The 22,208-nt window shown below is 42.8% G+C and overlaps 2 protein-coding genes across 2 annotated transcripts in view; one reads left to right on the forward strand and one right to left on the reverse strand.

Annotated features, from left to right (window-relative positions):
* The first annotated feature begins 275 nt into the window (after positions 1–275).
* ACTL7A (actin like 7A) lies at positions 276–1,592 on the forward strand. The gene has a single exon (XM_052645358.1). It carries the CDS (start codon positions 276–278, stop codon positions 1,590–1,592), a length of 1,317 nt encoding a protein of 438 aa, XP_052501318.1.
* A 6,065-nt stretch (positions 1,593–7,657) lies between these two features.
* ELP1 (elongator acetyltransferase complex subunit 1) overlaps positions 7,658–22,208 on the reverse strand; it is a 58,367-nt gene continuing 43,816 nt past the window's right edge. The window contains exons 30-37 of the mRNA XM_052644460.1: positions 21,245–21,307; positions 20,810–20,870; positions 18,930–19,043; positions 18,202–18,298; positions 14,850–14,977; positions 13,872–14,026; positions 11,735–11,810; positions 7,658–9,148 (exon numbers count right to left, since the gene is read on the reverse strand). Of these exons, the coding sequence (XP_052500420.1) occupies positions 9,081–9,148; positions 11,735–11,810; positions 13,872–14,026; positions 14,850–14,977; positions 18,202–18,298; positions 18,930–19,043; positions 20,810–20,870; positions 21,245–21,307 (762 nt within the window). The 3' untranslated portion in view covers positions 7,658–9,080. The remainder of the gene's footprint in view (positions 9,149–11,734; positions 11,811–13,871; positions 14,027–14,849; positions 14,978–18,201; positions 18,299–18,929; positions 19,044–20,809; positions 20,871–21,244; positions 21,308–22,208) is intronic.

Below are 22,208 nucleotides of genomic sequence, written 5' to 3' on the forward strand. Positions count from 1 at the left end.
ACTGCTGCCTGCCTTGCACATAGCGAGCTCTCAAGAAATACTGATTGGATAAGCCAGGTTTATTACAAAATTTAGAAAAAAGGAAATCACTTCAAAAACTCTATCTCAAATATACCCTAACACAAGACAAAGGTTCCCAGTAACTAGAAAGCCCTGGGACACTCGATTGTGTCATAATCAGTGATGTCACCACAGGCGAAATTCTCAAGTTGCCCTCTTATTTCAGTCTTTCAGGCCTTGAGGCCGGTGGGATTGAGGAACTTTCTGAGAGCAAGATGGCTCTTGAGAGCGTGTGGGCACCACAGGCAGCAGTCATAGGGGATGGGCCGTCCGAGAGAGTAGGTGAGCAGGGCTCCCCACACACACAGGTCCTCCAGACTGCCTCCTTGAAGGATGGCCCAGCCAAGCGGGCAGTGTGGGTGCGCCGGAACCATTCAGAGCCAGAAACTACAACATCACCTGAGGTCAAGAAGCCCAAGCTAGAGCTGACCAAAGCCGTGGTCGTGGACCTTGGCACAGGCTACTGTAAATGTGGCTTTGCCGGGCTGCCAAAGCCCACCCACAGGATCTCAACCACAGTGGGCAAACCCTACATGGAGACTGCCAAAACTGGCGACAATCGCAAGGAGACATTCGTGGGGCACGAGCTTATCAACCCAGAGGTTCGTCTCAAGCTGGTTAACCCTCTGCGACACGGCATCATTGTGGACTGGGATACAGTGCAGGATATCTGGGAATATCTCTTCCATCAAGAAATGAAGATTGCCCCAGAGGAGCACGCGGTCTTGGTTTCAGATCCACCCCTGAGCCCACACACCAACAGGGAGAAGTATGCCGAGATGCTGTTTGAGACCTTCAGAACACCTGCAATGCACATCGCCTACCAGTCCCGCCTGTCCATGTACTCCTATGGCAGGACCTCCGGCTTGGTGGTGGAGGTCGGCCACGGCGTGTCCTACGTAGTCCCCATCTACGAGGGCTACCCTCTGCCCAGCATCACCGGACGGCTGGACTACGCGGGCTCTGACCTGACAACCTACTTGATGGGCCTGATGAACACTGCAGGGAAACACTTCACTGAGGGCCAGCTGGACATCGTGGAGGACATCAAGAAGAAATGCTGCTTTGTGGCCCTGGACCCCATTGAAGAGAAGAAAGTCCCAGCTACTCAGCATATGATCCAGTACACCCTGCCAGATGGGCAGGCAATCTGCCTGTGCCAGGAAAGGTTCCTCTGCTCGGAGATGTTCTTCAAGCCTTCTCTGATCAAGTCCATGCAGCTAGGCCTCCACACCCAGACAGTGTCCTGCCTCAACAAGTGTGACATCGCCCTCAAACGAGACCTCATGGGGAACATCCTGCTCTGCGGGGGGAGCACTATGCTCAGAGGGTTCCCTAACCGTCTGCAGAAGGAACTGAGCAGCATGTGTCCCAATGATACCCCCCAGGTAAGCGTGCTGCCCGAGAGAGACACGGCAGTGTGGACTGGGGGCTCCATCCTGGCGTCGCTTCAGGGCTTCCAACCGCTGTGGGTCCACCGCTCTGAGTACGAGGAACATGGGCCTTTCTTCCTCTACAGAAGGTGCTTCTGAACTCCAAGGCAGTATGGTCGCTGTGACATGCATCGGCTTTGCTGGGTGAGCACCCATCTCACACACAGGGAACAGAGTCAGCCCGTTCACTTCTGTAGTAGTAAACAATCCTCATGTTTCCTTCCACAGTGTGTTTCTCTTTCCTTATGCACTGAGAACTTCATGCATGAAGCATCTGCCTTAGAATATGCATTTGCCCAAACAATGGTGGGGGCTGGACGAAGGAGAGGGCCAGTGGGGTTAGGGGTGGGGGGAGGGAAGGAAGGGGGAATGATTATGGACCAGAAAGACATGCATTATGTTGATTGCTGAAGTATTTGGGGGAGAAACTCTCTCTACAATTACTGCTCTGTCCCTGATTTTGTATATCCCCCACATAAGGTACTGTAGAATTGTTAAACTCTGGGAGTGTGATAGATTTAAGAGTAAATGCTGTCGTGGCATGTAAGAATATCCCTTTCAATAAACAGCAACAGGAAGTACACGGTAACGGTTCAATCTCCCACAAAGGAGCAGGGCACCTTTCACACTTGATCAGCACCTCTGAAGGCTCGGAAGAGCTGATGAAGATGTCTGACAACCTGCTGTGATTGTACTTTCTTTTAGGCCCAGTAGTCACTTATGATGTCTCAATATCAGTTCTTACCAAGCCATCACGGTGACTAGCTGCTGAAACCCATGCGTTATGAGCAAAGTATGTGTTATCTTAAGGGAAAAACTCTTCAGGGAATAGGTGCTATATAGATTTCCCCCTTTAAAAACTGGGGGAAGATTTATCTTGGTTTATCAGCACTAAGGTCATGAGGATGCAACCCACAGCCAATCTCCAGACACTTCAAACAGCAGCGGCTCATCTCCGACAGGACTGGATTCTCCATCAACCTGCAGGGTATACAAAGAGTTTGGAATGGGCTCAGGATAAAGGCTGCCGGTTTTGCAGTGGATGCTGTGGGTTTGTGGGAGGTTGTTCCATTCTGGTCACTCTAACCCAACTGAAGAACCGAAGGAACATAAAGACCCTCATGGCCTGGAAGCCCTTCCAGGGCCCAGCATGGTCTGGGGTATTCCTGCAGGCAGTTTGTAAGTAGCTCACCGGACTCCTCTGTCCATGGGATTTGCCAGGGAAGAATACTGGAGTGAGTTGCTATGTCCTTCTCCAGATCTTCCTGACCCAGGGATCAAACTCATGACTCCTGCACTGGCAGGTAGATTTTTTTACCACTGAGCTACCAGGAAGCCTGTGACCTGAGTCTATCCACCTATAAAATTGAATTCAAACGCCTACCTCACACAGCTGATTATACATATGAGATATAAAACAACAAAAATAAAGTTTAGCTTTGAAGAAACTATCAGAGATAAACATCTGAAAACTAGTGTGTGGCCTCCACGAGGTAATCCTAAGAGTTGTTAGATATGTAGATTTCTTCCGCTTAAATACAGAAGCCCAAATGCTTTACTAGGATCCTGAGCCACACATACACCCAAAGGCGCACACATTCAAGCACGCATAGGAGAGCTATGGCATCTCTACCAGGCTCAGGGAGAAACCCTACAGAGCCATCCTTATAACCTCCAGCTTTGCCTTACAGACAGCCTTGAAAGACGCAAATGCCTCACCCTGGAGGCCTGGTGAGTAAGCACAGATGGCTGGCACCGGCAAGCTAGAGGAAAGAAGCAAAAATAGCCACAGAACGGCTTAGTCAGCAAGGATAAGCCTTACCCTGGAGGAGGATCAGGGCATCAGATAGGAGGTGGGTACACTGACTTGAGAGAGGTCTGCCTTGTTTACCTGTTTCTGCCCAAACCACTACTGTCAACACTCGAAGAACATTCATTGATGGGAAGGTCGAAGTCTGGTTAATTCTTAACCTTTGGACCTCTTTGACAGAGTGGTTAAAGCCTATGGACCCCTCAGAATAATATTCTTTAAACACATCAAATAAAATACATAGGATTATAGAAATACACTATCTCCAGATTCCTTAAGGGTCTATGAACCCCCCAATCAAGAACTCCCAAAAGGTGAAGAGGGTCTTGATGAAGTGGAGGCAATGGGAGATGATTCTAGAGAACGGGAATTCCTAGGCAATCCTAAGAATAAATGCCATACTGCATTTTAAAATGAAAAATACCAATATAAGGCTGAACAACTGTATAATCTCTTTTCAAAGCACTTTTATGAATTCTCTCACCTGTTCCATATTAGTAGCCCTTGCAGAAAAAAAGCATCTTCCTCATACAGAAAAAAAGATGAAAAGTTTTTAGTATTTGAAGCCATCTTAGCCCATTGGCTCCCAACTGGAACAGTTTTGACTACCGAGAGACATTTGGTAATGTCGAGAAAGCAAGAGAGTTCCAGAAAAAACATCTATTTCTGCTTTGTTGACTATGCCAAAGCCTTTGACTGTGTGGATCACAATAAACTGTGGACAATTCTGAAAGAGATGGGAATACCGGACCACCTGACCTGCCTCTTAAGAAACCTATATGCAGGTCAGGAAGCAACAGTTAGAACTGGACATGGAACAAGATTGGTTCCAAACAGGAAAAGGAGTACGTCAAGGCTGTATATTGTCACCCTGCTTATTTAACTTCTATGCAGAGTACATCATGAGAAACACTGGGCTGGAAGAAGCACAAGCTGGAATCAAGATTGCTGGGAGAAATATCAGTCACCTGAGATATGCAGATGACACCACCCTTATGGCAGAAAGTGAAGAGGAACTCAAAAGCCTCTTGATGAGAGTGAAAGAGGAGAGTGAAAAAGTTGGCTTAAAGCTCAACATTCAGAAAACGAAGATCATGGCATCCGGTCCCATCACTTCATGGGAAATAGACGAGGAAATAGTGGAAACAGTGTCAGACTTTATTTTTGGGGGGGCTCCAAAATCACTGCAGATGGTGATTGCAGCCATGAAATTAAAAGACACTTACTCCTTGGAAGGAAAGTTATGACCAACCTAGATAGTATATTAAAAAGCAGAGACATTACTTTGCCAACAAAGGTCTGTCTAGTCAAAGCTATGGTTTTTCCAGTAGTCATGTATGGATGTGAGAGTTGGACTATAAAGAAAGCTGAGCGCTGAAGAATCTATGCTTTTGAACTGTGGTGTTGGAGAAGACTCTTGAGAGTCCCTTGGACTGCAAGGAGATCCAACCAGGCCATCCTAAAGATCAATCCTGGGTGTTCATTGGAAGAACTGATGCTGAAGCTGAAACTCCAATACTTTGGCCACCTGATGCAAAGAGCTGACTCACTGGAAAAGACCCTGATGCTGGGAGGGATTGGGGGCAGGAGAAGGGGATGACAGAGGATGAGATGGCTGGATGGCATCACTGACTCAATGGACATGAGTTTGAGTGAACTCCGAGAGTTGGTGATGGACAGGGAGGCCTGGTGTGCTGTGATTCATGAGGTCGCAAAGAGTTGGACACGACTGAGCGACTGAACTGAACTGAGAGATATTTGCGGTTATCATAAGAGGAGGAGGGGGTATGTCATACTGACACCTGATGGGTAGTTCAGTTCAGTTGCTCAGTTGTGTCTGAATCTTTGCCACTCCATGAACTGCATCACACCAGGCCTCCCTGTCCATCACCAACTCCTGGAGTTCACCCAAACCGATGTCCATTGAGTTGGTGATGCCATCCAACCATCTCATCCTCTGTCGTCCCCTTCTCCTCCTGCCCTCAATCTTTCCCAGAATCAGGGTCCTTTCAAATGAGTCAGCTCTTCGCATCAGGTGGCCAAAGGATTGGAGTTTTAGCTTCAGCATCAGTCCTTCCAATGAACACCCAGGACTGATTTCCTTTAGGATGGCCTGGTTGGATCTCCTTGCAGTCCATGGGACTCTCAAGAGTCTTCTCCAACACCACAGTTCAAAAGCATTGATTCTTCTGCGTTCAGCTTTCTTTATAGCCCAACTCTCACATCCATACATGACCACTGGCAAAACTATAGCCTTGACTAGACAGACCTTTGTTGGCAAAGTAATGTCTCAGCTTTTTAATATGCTGTCTAGGTTGGTCGTAACTTTCCTTCCAAGGAGTAAGCGTCTTGTAATTTCATGGCTGCAATCACCATCTGCAGTGATTTTGGAACCCAGAAAAATAAAGTCAGCCACTGTTTCCACTGTTTCCCCATCTTTTTGCCATGAATGGATGGGACCAGATGCCATGATCTTAGAGGCCAGGGCTATTGCTCAATATTCTGTAATGTACAGGGTAGCCCCCTACAACAAAGCATGATATAATCCAAAATATCAACAGTGCTCTTGAGAGTCCCTTGGACAGACAGCACAATCAAGTCAGTCAATCCTAAAGGAAATCAACCCTGAATACCCATTGGAAAGACTGATGCTGGAGCTGAGGCTCCAATTCTTTGGCCACCTGACCAAAGAGCTGACTCACTGGTAAAGACCCTGATGCTGGGAAAGATTGAGGGCAGGACGAGAAGGGGGCCACAGAGGGTAAGAGGGCTGGATGGCATCAACTAAATGGACATGAGTTCGAGCAAACTCTGGGGGATAGTGAAGGACAGGGAAACCTGGCATGCCGCAGTCCATGGGGTCACAAAGAGTTGGACATGACTTGGTGACTGAACAACACATCAACAATGCTGAGAAACCCTGGTTAGCCCAGTGGACACACAGGCCGCAGAAAAGACTCAGTGAGTTAAATGACTTTGTCCAAAGACACTAAGATGAGTGACCATGACTTTGTTCTTTCCAAATACCAGGACATCTGTTGGTCTTGAAGTTCCTGGGACTTCAAAGCCAGTAAGAGTACTGGAGGAACAGCAGGCATGAAGCACAGGTAAGGGCTGAGGGAGCACAGAGAGCGCAGGAATTGAGAGCAGGCCTTCAGGGCTGCAAGCATCATCACCTCAACTGTGGCTCGTGTACAAATCTCAGATATTTATGGTGACCTAGTTCCTAAAATGGTCATCCTCCCCCAGTTACTATGTGACAGACAAGGAAGGGCAACCAAAGGCTCCCAAGGACTTGTCCAAGTAGCGCTTCTATTGAAGCACAGGCAGCCACAGGAGGAGGAAGAAAGCTAATTTTGCTTTCCAAACTTGTGTGTATGAAAGTCGCTCAGTTGTGTCCAACTCTGAGACCCCCGTGGACATATAGTCCCAGGCCAGAACACTGGACTGGGCAGACTTTCCCTTCTCCAGGGAATTTTCCCAACCCAGGGATCAAACCCAGGACTCTCACATTGCAGGCGGATTCTTTACCAGCTGAGCCACAAGGGAAGCCCAAGAATACTGGAGTGGGTAGCCTATCCCTTCTCCAGCAGATCTTCCAGACCCAGGAATCGCACCAGTCTCCTGCATTGCAGATGGATTCTTTACCAACTGAGCTATCAGGGAAGCCCTTCCAAACTTATAGTCACCTGCAATTACTAAGAACTGTCAGTTTTATTTACTTTTAAAAACATCCTTTTCAATTAGAGAGAATCCCTCAGATGTATGCACGTGTGTATATACACACATAAATGTATGTTTGTGTATATGTAGGTATATATGGAAAATAAATTTATTTTAAAATATGCAGCACTGCTAAGAAATTATACCAAGCTCTACTGATAAAAACATAATAAGCTCCTGCCCCAGCTTTTTTTAAAAGTCTAAATTAAAATGCGCTTTGATTACAGGAGACAATCCTCTGCACAATTCCGTTTGATGTGCAGAGCATCTGACCAAAGCTGATTCAGTGGCACCAACAAAATAATGGAGGCTTTTAGCTGCCTGCAGCATGAATTTGCTTTGGGAAAAGCCCAAATTTGGGGGAAGAATCGTATATTCTCCTCTAGAACTTGACAGAATCTTTCTCCAAAATTAAGCATTCATCTCTACCAGGAGATTCTCCTTTACCCATACACAGCCATTTCCCCCCATGACTTCCCCCTTGACGTTGCCCTTCAATTTGGAAGGTTTGCTCCCACCTGCTGCTTCTCCAGATGAATAAAATCCCATCTTGCTCAGATGAGAGTAAGTGACAATAATTTGTATTCACACAAGTTATTTTTTGCCGCCTCATTATTTTAAGGAAAGTGAATTTCCATGCAAAGTCACGCCATTATCAAGACTTCTATCACTTCTATCAGCATGGATCCCTCTACTATTATCTATAGCAAGAACACTATATTAAAATGTCATGTGGGTAGTCACAAAGCACTTGCAGCCTCTCGATGTTGTGCACTTAATTACAGATCTTTTTCTATTATTTTGTGAACATTTTCAGACAAACAAAAAACTGAATTATACAGTGAACGCACCTAGATTCTGCAGTTTACATTTCGCTATATTAGGGAAAGATTTATTTGGTTACACAGTTCTGGGTATGTCCACACTCTGAGGATCAAAAGCAGCACTTACTGTTAGCTTACACAGAGAAATACAAGTCTGGTTCTGATATTAAAAGCATGGAAGAGACTGTTAGCCTTACCCAAGAATTCAGCAACAAAACGGTTGTTGTCAAAATGAATTAAGATTTTTCTAGACTCACTGAAAAGGGAAAACAATTCCATTTCTTCCAAGGAAAATAACTAAAAGACAGAAGTCAGTTAAGCACCATAAAGAAAAATAAATGAAATGGCCTAGACACTGACAAAAACACTATGTTAAAAGAAGCAACATTTGGAGGAAAAGGAGTAACTCACTACTGTGCATGCCATCTGATGCATGCTGCTCACCATCCCAAACGTGCACAATACTGTTTCAGAAATTCTAGACTGTTCCAGTTCTGACACTGCTAATTCTAGCAGAACATTCACAGGCAGTAAAATCAGTCCCTGTGGACAGTGTAGTGACGGGAGGCTCAAACTGGTTGTAACTGGAAGCGTATCACCTGGTAAGATACCACTGTCAGCGTAGGAAAGCTCAGAACATTCAAGAATAGATTTCGATTTTCATTCTGCTTAATCCAAGGTGAAGAAGTCATTTAAATGATTGAATCTGACCAAATCTTGAGACCACTGATAGCCATGTTGTTTATACATAATACTTTCCTCAAGGAACATAAAACAATTTTAAAACATTATTTTACTTTTCTTCACACTTGAGATAGAAGCCACGAAATATTATTCCCAATTATTCCCAATTTTTAATTAACTGAGGCACAAATCAATTCTATGATTTGTTTGTGGTCCCAATATGATTCAGATCCGTGGCTGGGAACCAAACCCAATGTCTTCATTACCATAAATACCAGAAATACGCTCTCAACCAGCACTGAGTAAAACAACAGTAACTTTTACAAAATGATGCTCTATTGGTTGAAGCTTACAGTCTTGCTAATGATTACAATTACATGCAAAATAAAACAGAATTTGTGTCTGCCGAGGTCCGCTGTACAGAGCAGATCTTCCCAATGCTAAGGTACATGGTCTTCTCTTCCCAGTTCCCACAGCCAGGCCTCGAGGAGGGAGGAGTAGAAGGAAGACAGCTTTCTCTGCCAGAGCCTCTAGCTGAGGTCACAGTCAGTCTAGAAGGCTCAGTTTCCACTGGGTTCTTCTGTTGATCTTTGGTGGCATAAAAAGCTCAGCATCTAAAGGAAAGGAAAGAGAAACTGTAACAGACACACTCTTTGCTATTGATGGGAGCTGAGGCAATCACTCTAAGCTAAAACGAGGTGACTGGGCTTTGCAACGATAAAATGTGCTTCAGAAGCGGAGTTAATGTTCATGTTACCCTACCAACTTCCTGGTCAGAGCAAACACAGCCTAGAGGCCCTGCTCCAAAAAGAGGAATTCCACTTGAACTTCAGGCAGGTGAGAGGGTTGAAGAAAAAAATGCCCACTAACTGATTCAAAGTGAAAGAATATTTTGTATTTCAAACTGGGAGAGTGTGGTGGTTGTAGTGATGACAAGGCTGTATACATGTATTAAATTTCAGGAAAAGGGGACGACCGAGGATGAGATGGCTGGATGGCATCACGGACTCGATGGATGTGAGCCTGAGCGAACTCCGGGAGATGGTGATGGACAGGGAAGCCTGGCGTGCTATGATTCATGGGGTTGCAAAGAGTCGGACACGACTGAGCGACTGAACTGAACTGAACTGATACATTTAAAAGATCTGTACATTTCACTGTATGTAAAATTTACCTCACTTTTAAGACTAAAAGGAAAAATTGGTGGCATGTTTTCAGTAAGCAAAGCTAACGGACAGAAAATACTTAAAAAAAAAAAAAAAAACTAGAAAAGGCAGGTGATAGTTGGAGAAAATTTGTCAGATAAAATTTCCAGGCCCTCTTTCAGATACATTTATGGAATTATTTAAGTAGGAATAATAAATAATAAGTAGAAACATGAGAAAATATGTAAAGAGGTTCTTTCTTAGTATAAATACCACGTATTAACTTATTGGCAGGAAAGAAGCTATTCTGAAAGACTGTATGACAGCAAGACATGACATCTTTCATATTTCCATGTTTGAATTTCATAGCACAAAGAAAGCCATTTCATAAAAATACTTGGAGGACTTTTATCAATTTTTCCAAGGACTTCTCTTTATCCTTTGATAGTCAAAGCAATTTTGCTATCAACCATAACAATTCCAACTGGTCTATGATTTAAGCACTACTCTGGTAAAACATGAATCCATTTTATGAAATAGATTCCATTTTTGCAAGACCTGGAATCAACTTGTGTGGTACTATACTGTATGTTAAACATGAAACAGAAAATGCCCCTTCAGGTCACTGCTCCCCTATAGTGCTAGCTGCGCAGGGGCAGGTGAGGAGTATTTGAGTGGCACTGATTCTGTGATTAGCTCATCTGCCCTTTTGGGTTATGAGAACTTCTTTCCTAGAGTCTACACCAGTGTTCCTACACGGAGACACAGATAATACAATGAGCTGCTGATACATAATACAAATATGGAGGCAGCTGATAATGAGCAGCCTAAAAATTTCAAAAGTCTTCAAGGCTCAGCTGGGGAATGAAAGTGCTCTTTGATAAAGCCAACTAGACCACGCTGGGGAAAGATGTGTGACTGGACTTGACCTGAAGGCCAGCATCAGGCCAGCAGTGAGGAAAACAGGGGAAAGAAACCACAACTGGATTAGACACCACAAGCTACACAATTACCAAACAGCCTCTAGTCTGAGATGAACTGTGAGCATCTCAGAAAGAAGTGTGTGTTTTGGGACTGACACCAGAAGCAGCCTGCCAGCCTCCAGGAAGAAGGGGACCTAGGGACACAGCAGTTAACTGTCTGGATATATGAGCTTAGCTGGTGGAAGGTGGTAAGTATATTCCTGGTAGCAAAATATACCATTAAAGTTAAACGTGACATGGCTCTCACAAAGCCAGTACTTCAAATGTCATCAAAATGCTAACACAATATAGCATTTAAACGAAAAACTTTCGGAATGCTGCCTGTCACATGCCAGAAATGCAAACAGCATCTACAGTAACTGCCAACTTTTCAAAGCTGAAAAGAAGTTACTATGCTGGAATGATCCACATGAAGGGCAAATACTTTGGCACCAAACTGATCTGTCCAAAGTTTTTTTTTAACCAACTCTGAAAAGAAAGGCTTTAGGGTTTTTAACTTTGAGGAATATGTAACCTAACTGCTGAGAATCATTTCCCCCCACCCCCCAAAATAAACAGAAACATTATACGTATAATTCAATAGGAAATGCAGATGAAATGTTAACCTTCTTTGGATCTGTTTTCAAATTACACTATCAATCCTAAGGATGACTAAAAAGGTCTGGCTCTTAAGCAATAAATGTGAAAATGTCCCCAAGACACAATGCAAAACTGTCAAGAGCCAAAAATGATGATTCAGAAGAATTCTTGAAATGTACATGCAAATTAGACTGTTCAGACTCAAACTTCAACTGGGATGCCCTGTATGGATGCATATATGCCACTGCTTTGACAAGTGCCCAAGTCAGAACAAGTTTTTAAAAAATCATACATTTAATGTCACACTGGATCCCTCATCCCCCAACCCAGGTTCCTAACACTAAAGGCATTAAACTAATTTTACTACAGATAGACTCTGAGAATAGAGGAAAAACTGCAGTGACTCCCCAATCTCTCCTTATACTACTAACCTAAACACTTACAAAAATATATTTCTTCTGCTTAGTACATAATAGTTTAGAAAAATACTAACCAAGAACAGGAACTGAAGTCTTCTGTTGTTGGTAAGAGGCCATGATACTATTTGCAGTAGAATTGGGACCTAGAACCTAAGTAGAAAGTAGACTGAATCAGCAAAGATTATTTTATACTTCTGATGGCTGCAAATACCTTTGCAGCAATAGGCAGCCTTTCATTTTCATTATGGCATCAAACATATATGTGATTTTAATTTGACAGTTTCTCCCATCTCCATTCAGACCTTGATATCTCCTGTCTACCAGAAGGTAATGATGGGGGGAAAACAGAAAAGGAAATGCTCAGTGATAAACGCCTGGTCCTTTCCAAATGAGTGAGCCAAACCCTGGGGAGGGGAACAATAATAGATTATAGAATACACAGAGCATCAGACTGTACTCAAAGACTTGTGAGAATTTTTACATTAAAATAATATGTACACAAAATGGAGGAGAATGCAAACTCCAAGTGTGTTCAAGATGAACAAGAGACTTCACAGGAAGCCCACGCCTGCAGGAGCCTCAGCGGGCACACGCCAGGCCCTCCGCCCTGCCTTCACTCAGCTCTGTGCCCGTCCCCTCCTGGCGCATGCCCAGCAGCGATGCCACATGCTCAAAGCACTGCCCCGTGACCCATGGTATCCTACACATATGACATTACCGTGCTTTACCAGCCAGAGCAAAAACACAATTTTCCTGTCACTTCCCCTAAGACTCCTAAACTGGTGTCTTAGGCGTTAATATGATCTGAATAGATGAGAATAAGGGAGGGCCTGGGGAGGCATTATAAATTGTTAGCTTCAAAATCACAAGTTTTGAAGGTGATCAGATTTCTTCTAGGAAATACCTATTATAGTAAATTCAAGTGCTTATGGGAGGCTCACTCTTAGTTGCTTTTATACTTTTTTCTTTTAAATGCTTTGATATCTACCTTGTCATGTAACCTTCAAAACATTCAGTGAAGTATAACAGAGAATATTATTCTCATTTATAACTGAGGAAATCAAGACCCAGTAAGCTTATGTATTTCATAAGCCTATGAGTTGACTTTCGGCCTCTGTCTCAGCTCCAAACCCACCCTTCTATGCACTGCTTGTGATGCTGGGACTGTGGGCCTGAGAAAACACCCCTCCTCTGATGGCTGTTATTCTCCAACAAGAGCAGCCGACAGAAGGACAGGCCGAGGCTGGATGGAGGAAGGAGATAGGATCTGTTCCTTTGTTTGCTTGCTGCCACTCAACGGTGGCTCTTTACCCCACAGCATCTGTTCATTCCAGTTTCCATTTATTTCTATGTACTCTGAACCAGCCTCATCTGCCCCCTCAGAAATACCAGCACCAGATGGCTGCCCCTGCTTCACGGAGCTTCCAGAACCAGCTCTGCAAGGCCCATCTCCAAGCGTCTAAATTCTAAGAATCTCAAACTCTTCCTTCTGTTCTTTCAGTCCTAGGGGCATAAGCCGCTGCCCACACTTACTATCCTTCTCTGTGTTCCCCTTCTGCCTTTTTGGTCCTCTAGTACTTGGTTAACCAGTTCCATTTATTAAAACCTCTCTGATAAAATATTAGCTGTGGTTTCCGTTGTCCTTAATGGACCCTGATGGACAGACCAGCCTTTCAGAATCAAAATCGAAACGCTGAGCAACAGACCTGAGGTGTAAGAGACTGTGCAGATATAAACAATAGATGACAAAACATCAGAATTCTTGATGGGACACAAACAGCTTTAACATAATTAGTAATCATGTCGTAACAACACAGAAGTGACAAGTCAAATTTACAGCAATTATCTGGGCTTCCTTTAAAGAATTCAGATCCCATCATAAGTGTGAACAGAGAGGTGAGGGGCCAGTTCTGGTCGACCTTAACAACTTCACTGCAGGCCAGGGGCAACCATCTGACTCCCATCTTCTCTGTGACAGTGGTTTCATGTGGAAAAGAGAACTAAACGCGAACTTAACCTAGGCCGAGGTGTACTACAAGTTCTATCACAAAGTCTTCTTACCAGCAGCTTGCTAAGATAATTGAACTGTGGTATGGTATGTTTTGAGAAAAGGAAAATCTTTTGCTTTGACTGTTAAGACACTATGAGAGTAATAATCTGTGAAAGTGATTTTAACATGAAAAACACATTGTGTTTCTGAGGAAAACTTACAGGTGTAGCTGAACTCTGCTGGGGGGTGAGAGTCCAAATTTCTGGAAGTGACCTTTCCATTAACAGCAGAGTATCTTCAAAGGCCTTCTGTAACTCCCTTCCTTGCTCATCAAACTCAAAGAGAAAGAGCATCTTTAAAATATGGCCTATTTCATCTAGAGAGAAGAAATTTGAGAGAGTGGTTAAGTTGTATTACCAGCTCCATTGCTAGAATCCTAACAGAGACTCTTTCCCAAGCAAAAAATATCTAATATCACACAATATCTTCCATATTTTCTCCTTTCTTCTCCAAAGCTAGAATAATTTAACATATCTACTACAAAAAGAAAACAAATCCACTGCAGCCCAAGCAGGGGATTAGTGTCTCCTCAATCCTTCTCCTGATTTCAGAGATGCATGTATGTGTGCTAAGTCACTTCAGTCGTGTCTGACTCTTTGTGACTGTATGGACTGTAGCCCACCAGGCTCCTCTGTCCATGGGGATCCTCCAGGCAAAAATACCGGAGTGGGTTGCCATGCCCTCCTCCAGGGGATCCTCTCAACTCAGTGATCGAACCTGCATCCCTTATGTCTCCTGCACTGACAGCCAGGTTCTTTACTATTAGCACCATTATTATTACTTTATTATTACTTCCCTGGGAAGCCCCCAGGGAAATTCCCAAAAGGCCAAATAGAAAGATAGATGTCTTTCTCCAGACCAATAAGACTTATTCCCAAGTCCACGATGTAGCAAGTGAAGGGGATGGACTGGATTTTAACCTTTATTTTCATCCCAGAGCAAACCTGCTTAACAGTTTAGGCCCTGTGTGGCCTTGGGTAAACTTTCTGACTTCAATGATCATCCTTCACATCCTGAGTAGGTGAATGCCAATGAGAAAGGCCTCTGGGCTGAGAAGTTTTGTTTTACAAAAGTGCCCTGAAGTGATGTATTTACTATGGTTTTTATGTGGGCAAGAATCATCAGTATTGAAAATATACCTTTCAATTTCTCAGTCCCCTGCACCACTTCACTCAATGCCTCCAAAAGGGCCACATCCTCCAGTGGACTCCCCTCCTTGAGGCTGTGCTTCTTCCGCTCCGCTTTGCGCCGATTCTTAGATGATCGCCTGTTAGATATTAGAGGTGTTTTAAAAGGGGCTCTCCTTAAGCCCTTCCCACTAAAACCTGAAACAAGACAAGGATGCCCATTCCCAGCACTTCTCTTCAACGTGGTACTGGAAGCCCTAGGTACTGGAAGCCCTAGCCACAGCAATCAGAAAAGAAAAAGAAACAAAAGGTCATTAGGAATTGTCATTAGAGAGGGATGACATGATACTATATTTGGAAAACCCTAAGGACTCCACATAAAAACTTCTAGATCTGATAAATGAATTCAGCAAAGTAGCAAGATAAAAGAATGACATCAGAAACTGGTTGCATTTCTTTATAACAGCAATGAAATATCGGAATGGGAATGTAAAAAAACAATACTTTTCAAAACTGCAGTCCCCAAAACAAAATACTTACGAATAAACCTGATTAAGGAGATTAAAGACTCATACACTGAGAACTATAAAACATTAAGAAAGGAAACTGAAGATGATTCAAAGATATGGAAAGAAATCCCATGTTCTTGGACTACAAGAATTAACATTGTTAAAATGGCAATCTACTGATGTAATATAATCCCTATCAAATGACCCATGACTGTTTTCACAGAACTGGAACAAATAATCCCTAAATTCTATGGAACCATAGGTGACCCAGAACTGCTGAAGCAATTCTGCAGAAAAAGAACAAAGCAGGAGGCATAGCCTTCCCAGACTTCAGACACACTCCAGAGCTACAGGAATCAAAACAGCACGGCACTGGCACAAAAACAGACACGTGGATCAATGGAGCAGAAGAGAGAGCCTAGAAATAAACCTGCCCACCTACTAGGAGTTAGTCTTCTGTAAGAGAGTCAGGAATATCAGACGGGAAGAAGTCTCTTCAGCAACTGGTGTTGGAAAAGCTGGACAGCCACATGTAAACAGAGGCAGTTAAAACATACCCTCTCACTGTACACAGAAATAACCTCAAAATGGCTTGAAGACTTAAACATAATTAAGACATGACACCATGCAACTCCCAGAAGAGAGCATACGCAAAACATTCTATGGCAAAAATTGTACCAGCGCTTTCTTAGGCCAGTCTCCCAAGGCAACAGAGATGAAAACAAAAGTAAACAAACTTACAAGCTTTTGCACAGCAAAGGAAGCCACGAAAAAATAAGTAAAAACGATCTACAGAATGGGAGAAAAAGATCTGCAGACCATGCAGTAGGCAAGGGCTTCATTTCCAAAATACACCAACAACTCACACAACTCAACAACACAAAACAAACAACCCTGTCAAAAAACGGGCTAAAGATCTTAGCCCACATTTCTGCAAAAAAAAAACATATAGATGGCCACCAGGCATGTGAAAAAGATGGTCAACATCACTAATTATTACAGAAATGCAAATCAAAACTACAGTGAGGTACCACTAGACACCAGTCAAAATGGTCACCATTAATAAGTCTGTAAATAAATGCCGAAGAGGGTGTGCAGAAAAGGGAACCCTCCTATACTGTTGGTGGGAATGCAAGTTTGTACAGCCACTATGGAAAACAGTGTGGCGGTTCCTCAGAAAACTAAAAACAGAATTACAATATGACCCAGCAACCCCACTCTTGGGCATATACCTGGAGAAAACTCTGATCCAAAAAGATATATGCACCCCTATGTCCACAGCAGCATTATTCACAACAGCCCCAAGACATGAACAACCTGAATATCCGCTGACAGATGACTTGATAAAGAAGATGCGGTGTACATACACAACAGAATACTACTCAGCCATAAAAGGCGTCAAACAACGCCATGTGCAGCATCATGGGTGCAACTAAGATGACCAGATTAAGTGAAGTCAGTCAGAAAGAGAAAGAAACACGGTATCATTTATACACAGAATCTAAAACACAGCACAGATGAACCTGTCTATGAAACAGACTCACAGACACAGAACAGACTTATAGCTGAGGAGAGGGAGAGGGAGATGGATGGACTGTGAGTTTGGGGTTGGTAGATGTAAAGTATTACACTGGAATGGATAAACAAGATCCTACTGTATAGCACAGGGAATTATATTCGGTATCCTGTGATAAACCACAATGGAAGAAACTATAAACAAAGAATGTATATATGTGTATAACTGAATCACTTTGCTGTACAGCTGAGATTATCACAACATTGTAAATCAACTATGCTTCAATAAAGAAAAAGAGGAGAGCTCTCCTTGTGCTCAGCAGATTAAAATGAAGGTAGCAATAACTGTGGTCACCAACTTTTTGGGAAACCAGGGTATATACAGATGGTGCTTGTATTTTTGGGAAAATGGTGAAGGTGTTAAAATGATACATAAAATTCAACTGGTAGCAAAAAGGCAGGAAATAATAAGGAAGGCCCTAAAAAGTGATGCCTGGCCTTGAAGTTTTGATTAAGATACAGAATAAAATGAGATTACATCTGATAATCAGAGCTGGAACAATGAGAAGAACAACCAGCTTCAATTTTGTAGTAAAAAGCAAATAAATTTAAAGGCAACAAAATTAAATTTAAGTAAGAAGACAGACATATCAGATTGGAATTTTATTATCATAAAATATATAAATGAACCCCACATTCTTTCCTGCCTTAGAGGTCTTTAATTATGCCATTTGTTTCATCTGGGACCCTCAGCCCAACTCCCAAAAGCCCAGTCTGGGTGGCTTTCCTGCAGTTTCTGTTTATCCCACCCAATCTCACAGATGTCCACTCTAAATTCCTAAAACACCATTTGGTTTAAATATACCATCATGCACTGTTTTCTGTTTCCCAAGTAAGTTTACAAGTTCTTATTAATTCACATCTCCTTAAAAGGTTTCTGTAGTATCCACTACAGCTAGTTCAGTAAATACTTTTGACCAACTGAACTTTGAAGAAGTGTGAACTCGCTTTTCTTTATAATCTTTCTAGTTTTTCAGTGCCTACACATTACACATAGTTGCTTAATATTTGTTAAATGAATGAAATCAGATGTTAAATATAAATTGAGTACCCAGTTTAAGTGCCATATGAGCAACGGGCAAACACATAGGCCACGAAGCTGCAGCAGAAAACATCTGCAGTCAAGTCTGAGCTCTTAGACATGCTGGGAAGGTCCTTCGCCAACTTCCCCAGTCCCCCGCCTCCTGCTGCATGGTCCTGGTGGAAAGCTGACCTCTTCACTTCTCCTTTCTCCACACACCCAGGGAATGGCGAGTGTGCTGAATAAACATGATACATACGCTGATATCCTAGAGTTACTATGAGAGTATCTGCCACTCATGACACTGCTGGTTTCAGAGAAGAGATCTGACTCTTGACCGTGGGGTGCTTCATCATCTAGAAAAGAAGAACCAGACACAGAGTTGAAAACTCCCTGCAGGTAAGGTTCACCTTCAGCAGGGTAAATGAACCATAGTTATCCAGGTCACCTCGAATGAGGTAGGAAGACTAGTACAAAGCTGATCTAAAATACAGCACAAATGTGTATAGCTGAGCCACTGGACTCGCACAACACTGTACACCAACTACTCTTCAATAAAAAAGGAGGTGCTCTGCTTGTGCTCAACAGACTAAAATCAATGTAGCAATAACTACTAGTCACCAATAGATATTAAATACAATTTTACCACTGTAAGCTAGCACTTTACCAAACGTCTTTATTCTTTCCTTAAAGCAAAGGAACTTTTGGAGATGAGGAGATTCATTCTGTAAATACTGCAGTCAGTTCCTCTGTGTTCCCCAAGTGGGGAACGTTTGGCAGACCTCTTCCCGTTCGTGCTTGATTCTGCCCTCAAACTCTCCCCAGTACCCATGACAAAGACATACACATGCCCTTCACAGAGGCCTCAGACTTCCACTTGGCACAGTAACCACACTGCAGGAGGCACAGTAAGCGGCTAAGAAGACAGTGTGTGACGTTGCCCCCAACACCACCCCCAAGCTCCACTGTCTCCAGGCAGGCACTCACCCAGGTTCACCTGCTGGGCCTGCTCCTTCAGCTCTCGTACCACCAGCAGACGTTTTTTATGGCGACTGAATGTGGCTGTCTGAGAGTCCAGAAATGCCATATAATTTTTCTGGGCTGAGGGTGCAGATGGAAAGTAATTTAAACATGTTTAAGCAAAGAGAAAAAACTGGAGTGAGAGGTTGGCAAGGGAGTTGGAGCTCAATGAAAAGAAAACAAGTTATCAAGTTTTTCAAGTAAGATTTTTTTCTTTAAATTTAATGGAGAATTAACCAACAATGCTTTCGGAGAATGAACTAGAGATTGAGATTCAAGATCTTTAAGTTCATTAACATCATCCTAGAAAACACTCTACCACTAAACTTGTAAAATCACCTGAATAAGAGTCTTTAATATCTAACCTAAGAGAGGACTGGCAAATAAAAGGAGTGTACAGGAAGCTATTAACAAAAACAGGAAGAAAGTCATGAAATGCTTCCTAAACCTGTAAGTATTCGGTCTTTGCTGATGAATCATCAGCATTTTTGTAGGTTCTCATTAGTGGAGAAAAATTCAAGCAAGAGTGAGCTAGAAGGATTGTTACAGGGCCCAGGAGGATGCTTCCAGGACCCAGGTAGGAGTACGTAAAGAGAATGATACACAGAGAACTCTCCCAGTTTTAAGTTGGACAGGGTAGTAGAGAGCAGACGTGGTAAGAATGAATGCATGTCAATGTCAGAAACGCTAGACATTACTTACAGGGTAGACTGTGCAGGGCTTAAAATCAACCTCTACTCCCAAAGATTTCTATATGTCAAACTGACATCCTACTCTTACATTTTGCATTTAAGGAATTACAATGTACACTAGAGTATTCTAGAACTGATTAACACTCATCTTTGATTAATCTTCTGCAAAGGTCCTTTTTATTTTTATTATTTTTTTGGACATGCCGTGCAGCATACAGGATCTTCGTTCCCCGACAAGGGATTGAACCTGTGCCCCCAGAATTGGAAGCTGTCTTAACCACAAGGCCACAGGAAAAGCCCTTCTTTTTATTGTAAAAATTTTTTTTATTTTGAAAGTTCAAACCTACATAAAAGTTGCAACATTCCATGACCACACACACACACACACACACTTCACTTAGATTGATCAATTATTAGTATCATTCTGTATTTTTGGTTTCCTCTGTTTCTCTCTCTACTTTCTCTCCCACACACATAGTTATTTTTGTGGAACCCTCTGAGAGGAAGTTACAGATACAATCCTTCCCTCCTAAATACTTTAGCATCTCTCTCTTAAGAATCAGGATATTATATATATAATCACAACATAATTATTAAATACAGAAAATTAACCACTTGACATGATATTATCAAATAGTTCATATGCAAGTTTACCAACCATTCCTCAATGCAAAAATTTTTAACGGTATCTTCCCCACAGGTTTTTAACATTCAAATATTTCATGTGTGACTATTTATTTAACATCATTGTCGCTACTGTTTAGACACTAAGTCTGTCCAACTCTTCATGACTCCATGGACTGTAGCCTCCCAGGCTCCTCCATCCATGGGATTTCCCAGGCAAGAATACTAGAACAGGCTGTCAGTTTTCTTCTCTAGGGGGATCTTCCCGACCCAGGGATCAAACCCATGTCTTCTGTAATGGCAGGCAAATTCTTTACCACTGGAAGCCCATTTAACATAGCACATTTAAAAACCATGGTCAGAATTCAATGATCCCACCCAGTGGAGAACTCTGGTTGACTCAATAAAGTGCGTTCTCTCATCACTGACGTGATTAAAGGACGTGCCAGCAAAGACAGTACTCTCCCGTCTCCCTCTCCCCCGATCCTGACACTTCCAAATCAGGAATGCTTTCTAAAATACAACCCTCACCTTCTAGAATGGAAGGCTTTATGTTGGTTTCTATAATATCTGGTCTGTTATATTTGTGTACCTAAAAGGAAAAATAAGATGATTTTAGGCAGGAAAACGTCAAGTCACTGGAAAGTTAAGACACGAGGGAGTGAATCGCTTTCAGAGGTGACCAGGATATTTTCCGGAGGAACAGGCCCACAAGGTGGCCAAAGAAAACCCAAACCGTTTCAGTAAGAAACAGTAACGTTTCTCATTTAGAGGACTAATTCCACACCTCAAGAATAAATTGACGAAATGATTTAAAAAGCACTGCTTATCCTTAGACCAGAACCTGAACTACTGCCAAACTTCGGAAGCCTCAGAAGACCAGGGACTCCGGCTGACTGTCTCGCCCGTGCAGGCCCTCGTTCTACTGAGCACTTCAGGCAGGGGGGAGTTCTGGCGTCCTCTTACCAGTCTCAGAGCTTCTTCCCAGGCAGCTCCTTCTAGCAGCACGAGCACAGCTTCTTCGTGGTCCTGACAAGGGAACATCAAGGAAGGTAACAGGCTAATGGGGCAAGCACGCCAGATGGCACCACATCAAACTGCACAACTGCCCAAAGAGCTGCCTCTGCTGCTACAGTCCCACTTCTCAGCCTAGGCTCTGCCCTAGAGCAGATGCTTGATAGATGCTGATGCAAAAGACAAACAAGGCGTGTCAGTTCTGGAAATGACCACGAAACTCAAGGGAGCATCATCTCTCCACATCCCTGAGCACCGAAACCACGAGAGAGACTGTTAGAAACGCCCATTTCCCCAGCTGCACCTCCAAGTCTGACTCAGGAGATTCAGGTGGGCTCCTGAATTAACAAGACCACGCTGTGAAAAAAGGGTCGACTCGAACTGTAACCTTCCAAACCTTTTTTTCTTTTAATGCTTATTTTTTTCTCTTTGTATTTCAAACAACTTCAAACCTATAAAAAACTGAAATAAGTTTAATAAACATCTGTATAGCCTACAGTCTTTAAGCCATCTGTGATGCTTACATCCTTACCACTAAAAACTTTTGATTATGTACCCTAATATACAATTATGTTATGTTCTTAAAAAGCACATAAAACAAAACACGTTTTTAGAAGATGAAATAAAAGAGACAACTGGCTGGATTTCTTCAAGTAATCTCTATCATAAAAAAGGTGTGTATAAACTAGATAAAAAGGGACTTAAAGAACATAAGATAATGAATACAATACATGGACTTAGGAAGGAATCTAATTTGGATCAATCTACTATAAACAACTTTGGAATATTGAGGCAACTTAACTTTTCATTATTGGATAAATTAAAATGTGTCAACACAGAGAGAGGAAGATTATAGCCAAACAAACCAAATTTACAAACAATATAATTTCATTTTGGTTAAAAAGTACATCTGTGT

This window comes from Budorcas taxicolor, chromosome 8, assembly GCF_023091745.1.
Source record: "Budorcas taxicolor isolate Tak-1 chromosome 8, Takin1.1, whole genome shotgun sequence".
Taxonomy (NCBI): domain Eukaryota; kingdom Metazoa; phylum Chordata; class Mammalia; order Artiodactyla; family Bovidae; genus Budorcas; species Budorcas taxicolor.

Coding starts and splice junctions, on each gene's coding strand:
- ACTL7A (XM_052645358.1), top strand. CDS start 276: ATGGCTCTTGAGAGCGTGTGGGCACCACAGGCAGCAGTCATAGGGGAT.